Source organism: Squalius cephalus (genome assembly GCF_949319135.1).
Source record: "Squalius cephalus genome assembly, chromosome: 12".
NCBI classification, from domain to species: domain Eukaryota; kingdom Metazoa; phylum Chordata; class Actinopteri; order Cypriniformes; family Leuciscidae; genus Squalius; species Squalius cephalus.
This window is the reverse complement of record NC_137133.1, coordinates 23,121,903-23,140,919: the sequence shown is the minus strand read 5'-3', so window position 1 is coordinate 23,140,919 and position 19,017 is coordinate 23,121,903. Positions and strand designations below refer to the sequence as shown.

The window sequence follows — 19,017 nt, the reverse complement described above, 5'->3', positions numbered from 1 at the left end:
AAGTGGCCAATTGTCACGATTTTTTTCATGTCAACTCAGATTGAGCTTATGACCATGTGTCCCAAGTGTAGCAAAAATATCTCTTTCCGCTCACAAGTTATAACCATTTTATAGTGCCACCAAGTGGCCAATTGTCATGATTTTTTTTTTAACGTGACCTCAGAATGAGCTCATGAACGTGTCCCAAGTTTTGCGAAATTATCTCTTTCCGTTCACAAGTTATAACCGTTTTATAGTGCCACCAAGTGGCCAATTGTTGCGATTTTTTTCAAGTGATCTCAGGTTGAGCTCAGGAAGATGTATCCCAAGTTTAGCAAAAAAAATCTCTTTCTGTTCACAATTTATAACCGTTTTAGTAAAAGTGGCCCTGGTGCCATCCAATATTTTGGTTCCCCTTATCGACCGTTAATTGAAATTTTGAATTTTTTGGATGATTATTGATTGTCAGACTCCAGAGAATATTCTTGCAGTGGTTTGGTTCCACTCGGGCCAAAAACCTAGGAGAAGTTTGCAAAAATAGGTTTTTCAAAAAAATGCAATTTACTCGAAATTGGCGCGAAGGGCGAGCAAATCGGAGAGCCGATTTTTGTCCGCCTTGAGCCAAGGATTCCAACGATATAAGACACTTGATCCTGGGACAAACGGTCTAAGAGTTATGAGCGATTTTGAACTTTTGGTTGCTGTAGCGCCACCCAATCGGGGTCATACTCTGATAGGTTGTCCCCAAATTGAGGCCTATCATCTGGCCAGGTTTCAAGTCTCTAGGCCTTACGGTTTGTCCTGCGTGATGCGTTTTACAAATCCTTACAATTACAATAGGGTTTCAGCATTTCATGCTTGAACCCCTAATAAAAATCAGCACAATTACAATAGGGTTTCAGCACTTCGTGCTTGAACCCCTAAATATAAAAATATATAAATAAATGTCAGAACTCAGCAGCAGCTATTGAATGATTGTCAATGGAGAAATACGCTTTTTGGTCCTGATAATGTACACTGTAACAAATTGCTGTAAAATTTACAGTAATTTACTGCCAATTTTGGTTGCCAGTAAGCCTGTAAATTTTAGAAGATTGCCTAAATTAGTGGTTCTCAACGGGGGCTTTCAGAGAACAACGGGGGGGGGGGGGTGTAAAGGTGTAAATGGGGGGCGTTCACGAGTTTAAATATATAACGCAAATTTTTGTTCATTTACTTTTATTAATTTTAAGCATTTTGTCATTTATTTGTAATAAACACTTTAAGTTGCCAATTTAAAAAGTGTTAGAACTATGTATATATTAAATTATGTTGTAAAACATATGCGCAGAGTGTGATATCATATTGTGTGTGCACGCGCGTCTATGGTGCGCGTGAAAGAATACGTCAGCAGCGCTAAAAAAAAACAAAAAACATTCGTCCGCAGCCGCTCTACTCCTGACCGCAAGTCCACCGTCAGTGTTGTAGGTAGGCACTAGGCAGTTTTTTGGTGTTCATTTCTATTGCATTACGACTGAAAGCAGTATCAATAATGTCAAAAATATGATGTGCAGTCAAGTTAGGTTGTATGCTGTTTAAATGTGTGTTCTCACCGATACGCTTGTTGTGATTCGCGGAGTTTTGATGAGTTGTATTTTGACGACTTGCCTAACATTCTAAAATCTTCCAGTTTAATTCGACATGTAGCCTAAGCTATGTATCTTTCTTTTGCAACGACTCTATTATTTATCCAGTCATAGACCAGCGCTCAAGCACTGACTAGAATCCAGCGCTGACAAGAATCAGCATTCACACGCTCAAAAATGTGTTTCGCGCTGACAACAATCCGGTGGTGCCTAGAATCCAGCGCTTGGGTAGTTTCAAGATATAAAAATAATTAATAATACAATAATAATTTAATTGTTCATATGTGTTTATTCTTGTTAGAAGATTTTTTTTTATTGATTATGAACACAAATTAATCACGACAAACCAAATTAATTGTAATTGTATTAATTATACCATTGATGAAAACAAGCTGATACCAAGGTATTTTAGGCCTACAATTCTAACATAATTTTTCATGAAAAATCATGATTGTATTTATTTATTTTTCGAAAGTAGAGTTAATGTAAGCAGCTTCTTGCAATACTCTCCTAAATTAATTTTAATTTTGAACTCTCAAAGTGCACCAGATTGATGAATTTAACATTAAAATGCACAAAATTTTCTTACGGGGGGCATGCCCCCCAACCCCCCTAGAAGGCCCGAGGTCCACCCACCACAGATTTACCAAACATCCTGTGAGAAACACTGGGATTGCTATGCCAATGTATTTTATAGCTTGTTTTTTGGATTAATCACTGTGGAGTATAGTTCAATTGTATTAATAATTTTGCACTTATTTCATCTGTTAAACTCTGACTTATTCCTACTCGCTTAGTTTGGGGATGGAGGGCGTTCAGGGACCTGGATATTGGATAGGAGGCGCTGGCCCAAAAAAGGTTGAGAACCACTGCCGTAAATCATAAACTACAATTATACTGTAAAATTATACAGCACACCTGTAAAAGCAGCAAAACTAGAGCAGTTGTGAATTTACAGTTCTTTAATGTAATCTTTACAGTATGTTACTGTTGTTATGGCAACTACCATGCTAACCAGCAAAATCTTGACCCATTTGCCCCGCTTTTGAAATTGTCAGATTCAAAGTTTATGGCTCAGGTTCTCTGCTGCTTTTTCTTTTCAGGTTCTTGAGGACAATGATTATGGCCGGGCGGTGGACTGGTGGGGGTTGGGTGTGGTCATGTACGAGATGATGTGCGGCCGGTTGCCCTTCTACAACCAGGATCATGAGAAGCTCTTTGAATTAATCCTCATGGATGAGATCCGTTTCCCTCGTACAATTGGGCCCGAGGCAAAATCATTGCTCTCAGGACTGCTTCAGAAAGACCCGAAACAGCGGTGAGAGACCTCTGAATGTTGTCAAGTAATCACTCTTAGTGTTGTATGGTCCACTGTTTTAAGAATTCATGTTATATGAAGGATGTGTTTCTCTCAATTAATTGATTCATAACATCACCTGGAAGGTCTGTGTTTTAGTAGATTCTTATTTCTTTGAATTGCTGTGTTTTACATGCAACCCTGAATAGGGTAAAATAGTAATAATAATAATAATTATATATATATATATATATATATATATATATATATATATATATATACATACAGTGAGGAAAATAAGTATTTGAACACCCTGCTATTTTGCAAGTTCTCCCACTTGGAAATCATGGAGGGGTCTGAAATTGTCATCGTAGGTGCATGTCCACTGTGAGAGACATAATCTAAAAAAAACACTACTAATATGGCCAAGACCAAAGAGCTGTCCAAAGACACTAGAGACAAAATTGTACACCTCCACAAGGCTGGAAAGGGCTACGGGGAAATTGCCAAGCAGCTTGGTGAAAAAAGGTCCACTGTTGGAGCAATCATTAGAAAATGGAAGAAGCTAAACATGACTGTCAGTCTCCCTCGGACTGGGGCTCCATGCAAGATCTCACCTCGTGGGGTCTCAATGATCCTAAGAAAGGTGAGAAATCAGCCCAGAACTACACGGGAGGTAGCATGCATGCATGGCACGGAAGGTTCCCCTGCTTAAACCAGCACATGTCAAGGCCCGTCTTAAGTCTGCCAATGACCATTTGGATGATCCAGAGGAGTCATGGGAGAAAGTCATGTGGTCAGATGAGACCAAAATAGAACTTTTTGGTCATAATTCCACTAAACGTGTTTGGAGGAAGAAGAATGATGAGTACCATCCCAAGAACACCATCCCTACTGTGAAGCATGGGGGTGGTAGCATCATGCTTTGGGGGTGCTTTTCTGCACATGGGACAGGGCGACTGCACTGTATTAAGGAGAGGATGACCGGGGCCATGTATTGCGAGATTTTGGGGAACAACCTCCTTCCCTCAGTTGGGTCGAGGCTGGGTCTTCCAACATGACAATGACCCGAAGCACACAGCCAGGATAACCAAGCAGTGGCTCTGTAAGAAGCATATCAAGGTTCTGGCGTGGCCTAGCCAGTCTCCAGACCTAAACCCAATAGAGAATCTTTGGAGGGAGCTCAAACTCCGTGTTTCTCAGCGACAGCCCAGAAACCTGACTGATCTAGAGAAGATCTGTGTGGAGGAGTGGGCCAAAATCCCTCCTGCAGTGTGTGCAAACCTGGTGAAAAACTACAGGAAACGTTTGACCTCTGTAATTGCAAACAAAGGCTACTGTACCAAATATTAACATTGATTTTCTCAGGTGTTCAAATACTTATTTGCAGCTGTATCATACAAATAAATAGTTAAAAAATCATACATTGTGATATCTGGATTTTTTTTTTTTTTTGATTATGTCGCTCACAGTGGACATGCACCTACGATGACAATTTCAGACCCCTCCATGATTTCTAAGTGGGAGAACTTGCAAAATAGCAGGGTGTTCAAATACTTATTTTCCTCACTGTATGTATATATATATATATATATATATATATATATATATATATATATATATATATATATATATATACATACAGTGGGGAGAACAAGTATTTGATACACTGCCGATTTTGCAGGTTTTCCCACTTACAAATCATGTAGAAGTCTGTCATTTTTATCATAGGTACTCTTCAACTGTGAGTGACGGAATCTAAAACAAAAATCCAGAAAATCACATTGTATGATTTTTAAGTAATTAATTAGCATTTTATTGCATGACATAAGTATTTGATACATCAGAAAAGCAGAACTTAATATTTGGTACAGAAACCTTTGTTTGCAATTACAGAGATCATACGTTTCCTGTAGTTCTTGACCAGGTTTGCACACACTGCAGCAGGGATTTTGGCCCACTCCTCCATACAGACCTTCTCCAGATCCTTCAGGTTTCGGGGCTGTCGCTGGGCAATACGGCCTTTCAGCTCCCTCCAAAGATTTTCTATTGGGTTCAGGTCTGGAGACTGGCTAGGCCACTCCAGGACCTTGAGATGCTTCTTACGGAGCCACTCCTTAGTTGCCCTGGCTGTGTGTTTCGGGTTGTTGTCATGCTGGAAGACCCAGCCACGACCCATCTTCAATGCTCTTACTGAGGGAAGGAGGTTGTTGGCCAAGATCTCGCGATACATGGCCCCATCCATCCTCCCCTCAATACGGTGCAGTCGTCCTGTCCCCTTTGCAGAAAAGCATCCCCAAAGAATGTTTCCACCTCCATGCTTCATGGTTGGGATGGTGTTCTTGGGGTTGTACTCATCCTTCTTCTTCCTACAAACACGGCGAGTGGAGTTTAGACCAAAAAGCTCTATTTTTGTCTCATCTGACCACATGACCTTCTCCCATTCCTCCTCTGGATCATCCAGATGGTCATTGGCAGACTTCAGACGGGCCTGGACATGCGCTGGCTTGAGCAGGGAGACCTTGCATGCGCTGCAGGATTTTAATCCATGACGGCGTAGTGTGTTACTAATGGTTTTCTTTAAAACTGTGGTCCCAGCTCTCTTCAGGTCATTGACCAGGTCCTGCCGTGTAGTTCTAGGCTGATCCCTCACCCTCCTCATGATCATTGATGCCCCACGAGGTGAGATCTTGCATGGTGCCCCAGACCGAGGGAGATTGACCGTCATCTTGAACTTCTTCCATTTTCTAATAATTGCGCCAACAGTTGTTGCCTTCTCACCAAGCTGCTTGCCTATTGTACTGTAGCCCATCCCAGCCTTGTGCAGGTCTACAATTTTATCCCTGATGTCCTTACACAGCTCTCTGGTCTTGGCCATTGTGGAGAGGTTGGAGTCTGTTTGATTGAGTGTGTGGACAGGTGTCTTTTATACAGGTAACGAGTTCAAACAGGTACAGTTAATACAGGTAATGAGTGGAGAACAGGAGGGCTTCTTAAAGAAAAACTAACAGGTGTGTGAGAGCCGGAATTCTTACTGGTTGGTAGGTGATCAAATACTTATGTCATGCACTAAAATGTCAATTAATTATTTAAAAATCATACAATGTGATTTTTGTTTTAAATTCCGTCTCTCACAGTTGAAGTGTACCTATGATAAAAATTACAGACCTCTACATGCCTTGTAAGTAGGAAAACCTGCAAAATCGGCAGTGTATCAAATACTTGTTCTCCCCACTGTATATATATATATATATATATATATATATATATATATATATATATATATAATATATACATATATACATATATACATGTTGTTAAACGAACAACAACAAATGACATATTACACAGTGTCATTATTCATTTAACAAAAATAAAGCCAAAATGGAAAAGCCATGGGTGACAAACCAAGTACATCCTGTGATTCATTTGTTTAAGCCACTTTTAACAGCAATAAGTTGAAGGAATGATTTTCTGTATAACAGTATCAGTCTAACGCATCGTTCTGGAGGAATTTTGTCCCATTATTCTTTATAACGTTTCTTCAGTTCATTGAGGTTTGAGGGCATGTGTTTATGCACAGCTCTCTTAAGGTCGCGGCACACCATTTCATTCGGGTTGAGGTCTGGACTTTGACTGGGCCACTGCAACACTTGATTCCGTTCTTTTTCAGCCATTCTGTTGTAGATTTGCTGGTGTGTTTGTGATAATGTTCCTGTTGCATGACCCAAATCCGGCCAAGCTTTAGCTGTTAGACAGATGGCCTCACACTTGTCTCTAGAATACTTTAGTATACAGAAAAGTTCATGGTCAACTCAATGACTGCAGGTCCTGTGGCTGCAAAACAAGCCCAAAATCATCAACCCTCCATCAGCGTTGTGGACAGCTGGTATGAGGTGTTTGTGCTGATATGCTGATCTTGGGGTGAATTTGCTGGGACGTCCACTTCTGGGAAGATTGGCAGCTGTCTTGAATGTTTTCCATTTGTAAAGCTTCCTTACCGTAGAATAATAGATTTAAAATTGTTGGAAAATGGCCATTCTCAGATTGATGACAGCAATAATTGCTTCTCTAAGATCATTGCTGATGTCTTTCCTCCTTGGCATTGTTAACACACACCTGAATGCTTCAGACCAGCAAACTATCAAAAACATCTCCTTTTTTTTTAAGAGGTGATCGCACTTGCTGATGCTCAATTAATCGGGCATTTGATTAGCAGCGCCAGACTCATACCGTATTGTTCCGAAATATATAAGAAGACCCTGGATATAAGAAGAACCCCATTTTCACGATTAACCTTTTGGAAAAAGACTTTTTGCTGACCAAATCTTGTCTTTTTAAAGAAAATACTTTATTTCAAAATAATTTTCATATTGCATGCTTTTCATATTACATTTTTGTATTTGAAGTATGGTAAATACTGGTAAAATGTACCAACAACAATCACATTCAACACTTTATGGCATACCATAAAAATAAACTGAAGTCCTCATTTAGTAGATTTCACTATGACCATGACTTTTTTATGTACAGTGACAGATGCTGGCATGTCAAAAAACACAGGTGTTTGATCTGCATTACCTATCTGATCCAGGGGGGATATGAATGTTTTTTCCTTAGACCAATCACAATACGCTGAAAAGACAGCAGTTTCTCCCTAAAGTCGGAGGGCAAGCACTAATCCATTACACGCTTCGAGGACATTGACAAACAAGACTACATTGCTGAAATAAGAAATGATGGGCCTCGCTGGTGGGTAAGTTCAGCTCTTTGGCGATTTCCAGTGCCTTCTGCTGGATGACGACTGTGGTTATGGGCAACCCCTCATTTCTTTTTTCAGCTACGTACTGACACACTTGCCTGTCAGTTTCTTCGAAGTGGCCGCGTTTAGCACCGCGTTCTGCTGTCTTTTTGGGCTTGCCATCTTCTAATATTACAAGCTGACACACCATATTTCTTGACAGCTTAATGAGAGTTGTTTAACTCCGCTGCGTTTAACAGTCCTGGGTTTTTTTCACGTATTTGGTGCTCCCTATTGTTGCGGCTGTATCATTGACATGTAGAAGTTTAGACGCCGAATATAAAACGACCCCATTTTTCCAGATGTATTTCCAAGAAAAAAACCTTGTCTTATATTTGGAACAATACAGTAATTCCTATGTAAGCAGTAAGGGTGTACTTAATTTTTCACCCATTTCTTTTCCATTTTGGCCTAGTTTTTGTTAAATAAATATGAGTAGAAACTGCTGTTTTTTCAGCGCTACGTGATTGGTTTAAAGTCAAATATATTACACCGCATTCATCTGAGGTTGTATTTACCTAATTTTAAGACCTGCTGTAGTGTTGTAAACCTTTTCAGCAAAACCAGGAGACGTTTGGGATCACGTTCAAGAAGTTATTCTTTATTGAGGACGTTTCTGCAGTTCTTCCGAACAGTCTGACTAACTTAACTTTACATGGTTTTCTTATAGGCATTTCAGTGGGTTGTCCTTAATGGTGCTGACCATGCACACAGCCTTAGTTAGGGATGACCACTAAATCTAATCATTTAAAGACAATAGAGGCAATTACCCCCAACTGACTTCCCCAAATGGTATAAACACAAATGGTCACGAGAACTAAGACTATGTAACATTCACACACAGTTCAACTCTTAGTTGGAAGATCAAAGATGGTATAAACAACAAATGGTCACGAGAACTAAGACTATGTAACATTCACACACAGTTCAACTCTTAGTTGGAAGATCAAAGACTAACAAAATCCCTGAATATTACAATGTTTAGACAGCTGACTTAAAGCTGACTTGCAATAAAGAGTAAATTAAATTTGATATTCCACAGTCCCCTCTTAGAGAGTTCTTAAAATAACTCTCACAAAATACAAATTTAAACACTTAAAAGTTCATTCTTGTAACTTGACAAAGTTACAGGCACATAGCATATGTTCTGTGTTGATTTTCTGTAATTGCATGTTGACACAGAAACAAACATGCACTTAGGGTCCGTGAAATCTTACGGGTAATATTCTTTTATGGTTGGACCAGTTATTTTCTCGTGCGAGGTGTGAGTCATTTGTTGAATGAAACACTTGATACTGTGGAAGCATACGTAGAACGCCAATAGGAGAAATAACAGCAGAATTGCTATTTCTTTAATCCACAGCCAGGGTTTACCAATCAAGTTTCCGAACCATGAAGAATTGTCTCCAGTCATCTGGTGTAATTTTGTTGAAAGATCAAGAATGTCTTGTTGGATTTTGTTCAAGTTCTCTGTTGGATCCATTAACCCGGTGCAGCACTCAGGGCCGATAATGGTACAGGCTCCCCCTTGCGTTGCAAGAATGTAATCCAAGGCTACTCTGTTCTGTAAGATCATTATCTTGTGCGAAGCGAGAGTGTTTGTGATGTTGCCCAGGGCCAAAGCCGTATCATTGGCCAATTTCTGTACAGAATCCGACAGGCTTCTGACTTGATCGAGAGCCTGCATAACACCATACGATGGGATTAAGGCTCCAAGAGTTCTTGACCACCACGTTTGAACACAAGTGAGTCCTGGAATGCAGCCATCTTTGTTGGTAGAAGGAGCTGAATAATGTAACTGTGGAGAGCTTGGAGTGGAGTGTGTATTTTCTCTGATAGCTGGTAGAACATAAACCAGGGTGCACCTGCCGTTGAATTGGCTGGGTAGGATGCTGTAGACAGAAGTTCCACATAACCAAAAAGTGCCAGTTGGTGGAGGAATCATACACCACTGATTTATTGCAAAAAGTTTCGGTAGGGATGGGTTCCTAGAGAGACACTCGTTTAAGTCATTTTCCTGTTTCTTCTCTGTAGTAGTAACGTACACATAGGAGTCATCTGTTCCTCTATCAATCACAAAACTGCAACGTTCACGAGGAATTTCACCCAGTGGAGTCGATGCTGGAGCATAATTTTCCATGCACCAGTGGAACATCATTGGCAGGAGTAGATCTGTCATGATGGTAGTAGCTGAAGTTAGGTTGCAGGATGGTAGTCCAGGAATGCAACACTGAGAAGCAGGAGGAATGGTTACGTTGTGACATGTATCCTTGTTGTATAATCCACTGGTATGACCATCGAATAAGGTACACGTGTCACATTTGGAGAGAGGGTGTGCAAACCATGGGATTCCGGCTCCTACTGAAGGTGCATGTGGCATGCAAACGTTCTTTCCAGCAAACAAGGCATTTCTTGACATATTCATCAGCTCTAAGAATATGATGTTTCTGGGGTCTACACTTTGCGCTATGTCCATGATGGTTAGTATTAAGGCAATCATGATCATGTTGCTGGATGACTGAAGTTCCCGTAGATGAATCCGTCTCTGCGTTGTGTATTTTTTTCTTCTGTGTTGGTTGTAGTCTCTGCAGTTGGTCTAGTTGTTTTCTGGAGGTTGGGTCTTCATATGCAGGTGTGTAGGTCAGTGCATATGGTTCTCAGGATAACCGTCAAGTGGTATCTGCACAGAGTTAAGAAAGAAAAAAAAGAAAAAAAAGAACAACTGCAACAGACCAGTATTCATTGTAAAGACTGCAAACATTAGGGTTGTATCCTCTGTTCAGTCTGAGTCTGCTAACTGTGGTTCCTTCTTTCCCTATTTCTTAATTCATGAGACACCTAAAAGGAACAGTGAGGTGAGGATGGACTATGGTTGGGAAGGGCCTATAAGGGAATCTTCACCGCAGGGTTGGCCCCCGAAAGCCTGTTGCTTCCAGTTCTTCCCTGTGTCCTATCCTATCCCTGTAGGGGGAGGAACCACTTTGCAATGTGACACATGAGTCCATGTTTTTTTTCCCTGACACAACACTGCAGCTGCTGTAATCAACATTATTTGATGTGGTCCATGCCACTTAGGTTCTAACGGCTTGTGTCTGAATGATTTTATCATGACCCACTGACCTGGGATGATTGTGTGTCCACCCTCTGGTGGAGTCTGCCAACATGACTCAACTCTCTCTCTGGCACTCTGTACTGCCTTTGTAAGGTGTTCACAGTAAGAGATCAGGGCATCTGAGGCAATGTGAACATCAGCATTTCTAAAATCAATCACACCTGGCATCTTCATTGGGCGTCCTGTAATAATCTCATGAGGGCTCAGTCCTACTGATCTGTTAGGTGACGCTCTCATACTACACAGTACAGCTGGCAGTGTTTCAACCCATGACACTCCTTCCTGATGCATTTTGCTTAGCCTGGTTTTGATTGTTCTGTTTGCCCTTTCAACCTGTCCTGATGCTTGTGGCCTGTAGGGGCAGTGAAGATTCCACTTAATCTTCAACATTTTAGACACTTCTTTAACTACCTGTCCTGTGAAGTACGTACCCTGATCTGAGTCAATGCAATCTGGTAATCCCCATCTGGGAATGAAATCAGTGACAAGACATTTAGCAGTATGTGCAGCGGTAGCACGTCCTGTTGGATAAGCTTCTACCCATCTTGAGAATTTGTCTATTATTACCAAAACGTCAGTTTTTCCCTTACAACGAGGCAACGAGATGTAATCAACTTGCAGGTGACGAAATGGTCCTGGTGGAGCTGGGGTATGTGCTGCTGGTGTAATGGCTGCTGGTACATCATTATTTTTCTGACATGTAACACACCTCTTGGCTGTTTCGGTGGCTACATTTCTGAATTTTGGATTCCACCATTGATTTGAGAACCTGTGATTCATCGTTGCTGGACCACTGTGACCCAAATTGTGTATTTGTTGAACCAAATATGGCAGCAGTGATTCGGGAGCAACATACTTCTCCCCTTTGGTCCAGCAGCCAGATGAATCAACAGTGGCTCCTTTGTCTAACCATGTCCATGCTTCATATAGAGGAACATCTTTGTACAAATCAATGATAGATTCAGGAGGCAGAATTGTGTTCTGTGCTGTACTACCTGAACACACTTGTACAGTTACATAGGAACAAGCCTGTTTAGCTGCTACATCTGCAAGAGCATTACCTTTAGCTTCTGTAGTGTTAGTTGTGAGATGTGCTTTCACTTTGATCACCGCTAATTTCTTTGGAAGTTTCATGGCAAACATAAGATCTTTCACTAATTCAGCATGCTTAATGGGGGATCCAGCAGAAGTTAGAAACTGTCTGGTTTGCCAAATGACACCAAAATCATGAATAACCCCAAAAGCATACCTGGAATCTGTGTAGATATTTGCAACTGATCCTGAAGCTAGAGTGCATGCTCTAGTTAAAGCTACCAGTTCTGCAGCCTGAGCTGAAAAATGATCTGGATAACGACCTTAAGCAACCACATCAGTGGTGGACGTTACTGCATAACCGGCTCGTCTGTTCCCTTCAATTACTTGAGCTGAACCATCAACAAACAATTTAAATTCTGAATTTTCTATGGGAGTTTCTGCTATTTCACTTGTCGCTGCGTATGTAAGCGTAACACAATCATGAGTCATTTCGCCTTCATCCTCTAACACAACTTCAGTCATTGCAGACATCATACATGATGAGGGGTTCGTGACTGGTGCACGCTGTAAAACAATGTTCGGGGCTGTGAGAGTAGTTAACCAATTTCCCCAACGAGAGGAAGTGACAGAAGTGACTTTTGCTTGATTCATTAGTGCGGACACTGCGTGAGGGCATTTTTCATTTACAGTCTGACCTAAGACCATTACTGATGAAGCCTGAAGCGCTAGATGAACTGCCTGTACTGCTCTGAAGCATGGTCCCATACCTTGAGCTACTATGTCAAGTTTACCAGAATAGTAATGAATTGGATGTAAACTGCCCCCATGATCTTGCATTAGACATGCAGTCATAAAGCCCAAGTGTTCATGGACATAAAGCACAAAGGGTCTATCAGATTGGGCAATTCCTAATGCTGGTGCTTGACATAGTGCTCTCTTCAAATCATTGAATGCTTTGAGGTGAAGTTCTTCCATACAAACAATATCTGAATCTTTACCATGGCCTTTCAACAAGTCATAGAGAGGCTGAGCAATCGAGGCATATTCTTCAATCCACGGTCTACAGTAACCTGCTGTTCCTAAAAATGAGCGTAGTGTTTTAATGGTAGTAGGCGGAGGTATGGCTTTGACTGAAGCCGTTCGATCCTGTGTAATAGATCTATTTCCTGCACCAATTGTTTGACCCAGAAATGTGACTTGTTTTTTAGCAATTTGAGCTTTGTGAAAGCTGCATTTGTGTCCTTTTTTATGCAAATAGTCCAACAATGCTGCCAATTCAGTTTGATGTACTTCGTGATCTGTTGAGGCAATCAAAATATCATCGACATATTGGATCATAGTGGACTGTTTTACTGGACATTCTGGGTCACACAAATCATGTCTGACAGCCTGATGGTATATGGTCGGGGAGTTTTGAAATCCCTGAGCCAATCGGGTCCACTGATATTGTTCATGGTCAACTGTGAAAGCTAACCATGGCTGGCTGTCAGAGTGCAATGGTACAGAAAAGAATCCATTAGACATATCAATTACTGAAAAAATCTTACAATCTATTGGTAAGCCATTACAAATTGTAGATGGATCTGCCACTAGCGGGGTGATTTTATCAATGTTTTTATTGGCTACTCTGTAGTCTATGGTGAGTAGGGTGGCCCAACCCTTTAAGGTACTACTCAACCGTTTGGTAGACCCCACTTTAAGTCACTATATTTAATTGAAAAATGCATCAAGCTTAACTCAACCTGAATGAGTCATCTCTATTGTTTGGTGTAGTTGTGCAATGCTAAAAAAATCCACTTGATGGCGCTGTGTCTGTGAGCAGCATGCCTTTTTATTGTTCCTTCAAACAGCATGTGACACAGCAAAAATTTACTCATCCTTTGATGACGCATATCGGCGGGACTTTTAAAGGTAAAACTATTTTGTTGACATATTATCGTTTCAGAGGAGATGTTAAACAGAATTATGTAACTTAATTAAACAAAAATAAGTCTTATAAGGGTCAAATAATTTTTTCAAAAAATGCTCTACCAAACGGTTGAGTAGTCCTTTTAGGGTAGAGAAGCTAGCTAATGTTGGTAAAATTAGCTAATGTTGGTAAAATTAGCTAATGTTGGTAAAATTAGCTATTTACAATGAACAAAAGGGTTAGTGTTGGTAAAATGATACATTTAATATTATTAAATTACATATTTGATGAGAAATATTTGATCAATATAGTATCTCAAGATAGTATCTCATGGGCTCAAGATACTATCTCGTGGGCTCAAGAAAGTAACTCGTGGCCTCAAGATAGTAACTTGTGGGCTCAAGGTAGTAACTCGTGGCCTCAAGATAGTATCTCGTGGCCTCAAGATAGTAACTCGTGGGCTCAAGGTAGTAACTCGTGGGCTCAAGGTAGTAACTCGTGGCCTCAAGGTAGTAACTCGTGGCCTCAAGGTAGTAACTCGTGGCCTCAAGATACTAACTCGTAGTCTCAAGATAGTAACTCGTGGCCTCAAGATAGTAACTCGTGGGCTCAAGGTAGTAACTCGTGGCCTCAAGATAGTAACTCGTGGGCTCAAGGTAGTAACTCGTGGCCTCAAGATACTATCTTGTGGCCTCAAGATAGTAACTCGTGGCCTCGAGATAGTAATTTGTGGCCTCGAGATAGTAATTTGTGGCCTCGAGATAGTAATTTGTGGCCTCGAGATACTAATTCGTGGCCTCGAGATACTAATTCGTGGCCTCGAAATACTATCTCGTGGCCTCAAGATAGCAACTCGTGGCCTCAAGATAGCAACTCGTGGCCTCGAGATAGTAATTTGTGGCCTCGAGATAGTAATTTGTGGCCTCGAGATACTAATTCGTGGCCTCGAGATACTAATTCGTGGCCTCGAGATACTATCTCGTGGCCTCAAGATAGCAACTCGTGGCCTCAAGATAGCAACTTGTGGCCTCAAGATAGTAACTCGTGGCCTCAAGATAGTAACTCGTGGGCTCAAGGTAGTTACTCGTGGGCTCAAGGTAGTAACTCGTGGCCTCAAGATACTATCTTGTGGCCTCAAGATAGTAACTCGTGGCCTCAAGATACTAACTCGTGGCCTCGAGATAGTAATTTGTGGCCTCGAGATAGTAATTTGTGGCCTCGAGATAGTAATTTGTGGCCTCGAGATACTAATTCGTGGCCTCGAGATACTAATTCGTGGCCTCGAGATACTATCTCGTGGCCTCAAGATAGCAACTCGTGGCCTCAAGATAGCAACTTGTGGCCTCAAGATAGTAACTCGTGGCCTCAAGATAGTAACTCGTGGGCTCAAGGTAGTAACTCGTGGGCTCAAGGTAGTAACTCGTGGCCTCAAGATACTATCTTGTGGCCTCAAGATAGTAACTCGTGGCCTCAAGATACTAACTCGTGGCCTCGAGATAGTAATTTGTGGCCTCGAGATAGTAATTTGTGGCCTCGAGATACTAATTCGTGGCCTCGAGATACTATCTCGTGGCCTCAAGATAGCAACTCGTGGCCTCAAGATAGCAACTCGTGGCCTCGAGATAGTAATTTGTGGCCTCGAGATAGTAATTTGTGGCCTCGAGATACTAATTCGTGGCCTCGAGATACTATCTCGTGGCCTCAAGATAGCAACTCGTGGCCTCAAGATAGCAACTCGTGGCCTCAAGATAGTAACTCGTGGCCTCAAGGTAGTAACTCGTGGCCTCAAGGTAGTAACTCGTGGCCTCAAGGTAGTAACTCGTGGCCTCAAGGTAGTAACTCATGGCCTCAAGATACTAACTCGTAGTCTCAAGATAGTAACTCGTGGCCTCAAGATAGTAACTCGTGGGCTCAAGGTAGTAACTCGTGGCCTCAAGATACTATCTTGTGGCCTCAAGATAGTAACTCGTGGCCTCAAGATACTAACTCGTGGCCTCAAGATACTAACTCGTGGCCTCAAGATACTAACTCGTGGGCTCAAGGTAGTAACTCGTGGCCTCAAGATACTAACTCGTGGCCTCAAGATACTAACTCGTGGCCTCAAGATACTAACTCGTGGCCTCAAGATACTAACTCGTGGCCTCAAGATAGCAACTCGTGGCCTCAAGATAGCAACTCGTGGCCTCAAGATAGTAACTCGTGGCCTCAAGATAGCAACTCGTGGCCTCAAGATAGTAACTCGTGGCCTCAAGATAGCAACTCGTGGCCTCAAGATAGTAACTCGTGGCCTCAAGATAGCAACTCGTGGCCTCAAGATAGTAACTCGTGGCCTCAAGATACTAACTCGTGGCCTCAAGATACTAACTCGTGGCCTCAAGATACTAACTCGTGGCCTCTAGATACTAACTCGTGGGCTCAAGGTAGCAACTCGTGGCCTCAAGATACTAACTCGTGGCCTCAAGATACTAACTCGTGGCCTCAAGATACTAACTCGTGGCTTCAAGATACTAACTCGTGGCCTCAAGATACTAACTCGTGGCCTCAAGATACTAACTCGTGGCTTCAAGATACTAATTCGTGGCCTCAAGATACTAACTCGTGGCCTCAAGATACTAACTCGTGGCCTCAAGATACTATCTCGTGGCCTCAAGATAGCAACTCGTGGCCTCAAGATAGTAACTCGTGGCCTCAAGATAGTAACTCGTGGCCCTCAAGATAGTATTTCGTGGGCATGGCCTCAAGATAGTAACTCATGGCCTCAAGATAGTAACTTGTGGCCTCAAGATACTATCTTGTGGCCACAAGATAGCAACTCGTGGCCTCAAGATAGTAACTTGTGGTCTCAAGATAGTAACAAAATCTTGAGGCCACGAGTTACTATCCTGAGGCCACAAGATAGTTATAATAAATTTTTTTTGACAAAGTGGGACTTGGGGGGGCTCCGTACTAATCAAATCTTGGTTGAACTTTTGCACCAGCACACACACACACACGCACACACACACACACACACACACACACACACACACACACACACACACACACACACACACACACACACACTCTTGATGTGTTTGGAGCCATCAATAGCAACCATCAGATTTTTTATTGGTCAAGAAATTGCACTTAATATGACTTGTTCTGAATGTTGTTCTTTTACTATGAACAGACATCTCAACCGTTTGGTAGAGCACTGTATCTAAAATACTGTAGGATCTAATTTAAAAAAAAATATTGATTGTTGTTATTGTTATCATAATTGAATAAAAAATGCAAAGAAATAATTTTTCCTTTGCTTTTTTCATGGTGCGTACCTTAAAGGGTTAAGTGTACTAAAACATTTTTTTTTCGTTTTTCTGCAGCCTGACCCGCTAGATTTGTTCCATTTATGCTAAAAACACCCCAGAAAAAAAATGGGCCAAAAATATTAATATTTAGAGGTAGCTCAAGCACATCAAAGTTCGCTGTTTTTGTAGGCAATTCTACAAGTCAGCAAAATTCTTCATTCTAAAACGTTTAGCATTGAGCATTGTATTCAATACTATACACAGTTTGCAGAATGCATCAAATCACATAGCCTATTACTTGATCACAGTTCAATGTGAGTACAATATTAATTATTTAACCAAATATATCTTACACAACATACATTTGACTATTTTAAGATAACTGATGATACGCATCTTTTCACAGTTAGTCCAGGCAAAGTAACTCATTTTGGAGCCAAAAATAGAACTAATTGTAAAATATTTTTTTTGCAGCTTAGATCATTTCTATGAGGTGTCCAGAACAACATACTAAAAGTCCTTAGAAATCCTAGTTGAGGAAATATGTTAAATTCTCATCAATCCGAGATGTGTGTCAATAAGGCCAGGCAACAATGCACCCCAATTGGGCTATTTTTTTTCTTTACTCATATCAAAATGAAACTTTACACAATGTAAGTACCCATGAAGAGTACAATATTTTGTATTACAAGTTTCTTTGAAAATGAATTTGAATATGCAAATGAGCTATACACTAATCGAATATAGGCTACCCAAAATACCCCCGCATAGGCTTAATTTTTTCCTTTACTCCTACCACGATAAAACTTTACACAATAAAAGTCTACAAGAAAAGTAAAACATTTTGTATTAGAAGTTTCTTTGAAATTGAATTTGAATATGCAAATGAGCAATATACTAATTGAATATGCCAAAAATACACCCTAATGGACTTATTTTTTCCTTTACTCCTATCACAATCAAACCTCACACAGAAAGTATACATGAAAAGTAACATTTTTGTTTTACAAGTTTCTTTGAAAAATCTATTTTAAATATGCTAATGAGCTCAACACTGGGCCTAATTGACTTATGGCCAAGAAACCATAAAGTCACAAGTAGAAAAAACAGGGGCCAAATAACTAACACATTCATGTCCATTCAGCAAGTTAACCTATGCATAAACACAATACATTTGAAGTCACTTGCCACACTTACCTGGGTCACTTGCCACAAAAAGACTTATATTGACCTTAAGAATTGATTGCACAATCTTGCCTCCAGTTGCTTTCTAAATTCTTTTTTTTTTTAGAACAAGCCTTACCTAATGACATTCCCCCACAGATAACATAAGAAGAAAGTTAGAATAGCCATCTTAGTCATTAGTAACGTGGTGAGATGAAATTTTGGGCTGGTAGATTTACAAATGATTGGTATTGTTGGTAAGATTACGAGATTACAGGCAGAAGTCATTCTTACCAACTAAACGATTCACTCTCACACAGAAGACAAATGAAAAACTAGATAGACACACTTCCCAGACATTCCAGCTCTTTAAAATAATTTTGCCAGACACCAAAACTGCTTCTCTTTTTGTAGTTAGCAAGTATTTCAGACCAGGCAGGCCACACATCAGACTTCCACCGTTTGTAAAGTAGCTTTGCAGTGTTATGAGAAGCTAGCAACAGCAATATCTAGGTTAGTTAAAGAAAAACAACAAAAAAAAAAACTAAAATAAATAAAAAAAATAAAAAAAATAAACCTCCCCTGTTGTTGCTACCTGTTGTTACCGACCCTGAAGACTATACCAGTGGGGTTTTTCCAGTTAGAGGCCAGTCTAAAAGCAGCATTGCCATCACGCATTGGCAGTAGGATGATTGGATGAAGATCGGGCCGCTGTATTTGTCATACATATGAATGGTGTTTCTGCCTATATGCAAATTAGGACATATTCAATAAGTGTGGCACTCATGTGCATATTCAAATTCATTTC

General features: G+C 40.8%; 1 protein-coding gene across 3 annotated transcripts in view; it reads left to right on the top strand.

Annotated features, from left to right (window-relative positions):
* The window catches only part of LOC307168113 (RAC-alpha serine/threonine-protein kinase), a 258,725-nt gene that overhangs the window by 178,843 nt on the left and 60,865 nt on the right, over positions 1–19,017 (top strand). For all 3 annotated transcript variants that reach the window (XM_079887726.1, XM_079887725.1, XM_079887724.1), the window contains one exon: positions 2,708–2,922. In XM_079887726.1, coding sequence (XP_079743852.1) covers positions 2,708–2,922 — 215 coding nt within the window. The remainder of the gene's footprint in view (positions 1–2,707; positions 2,923–19,017) is intronic.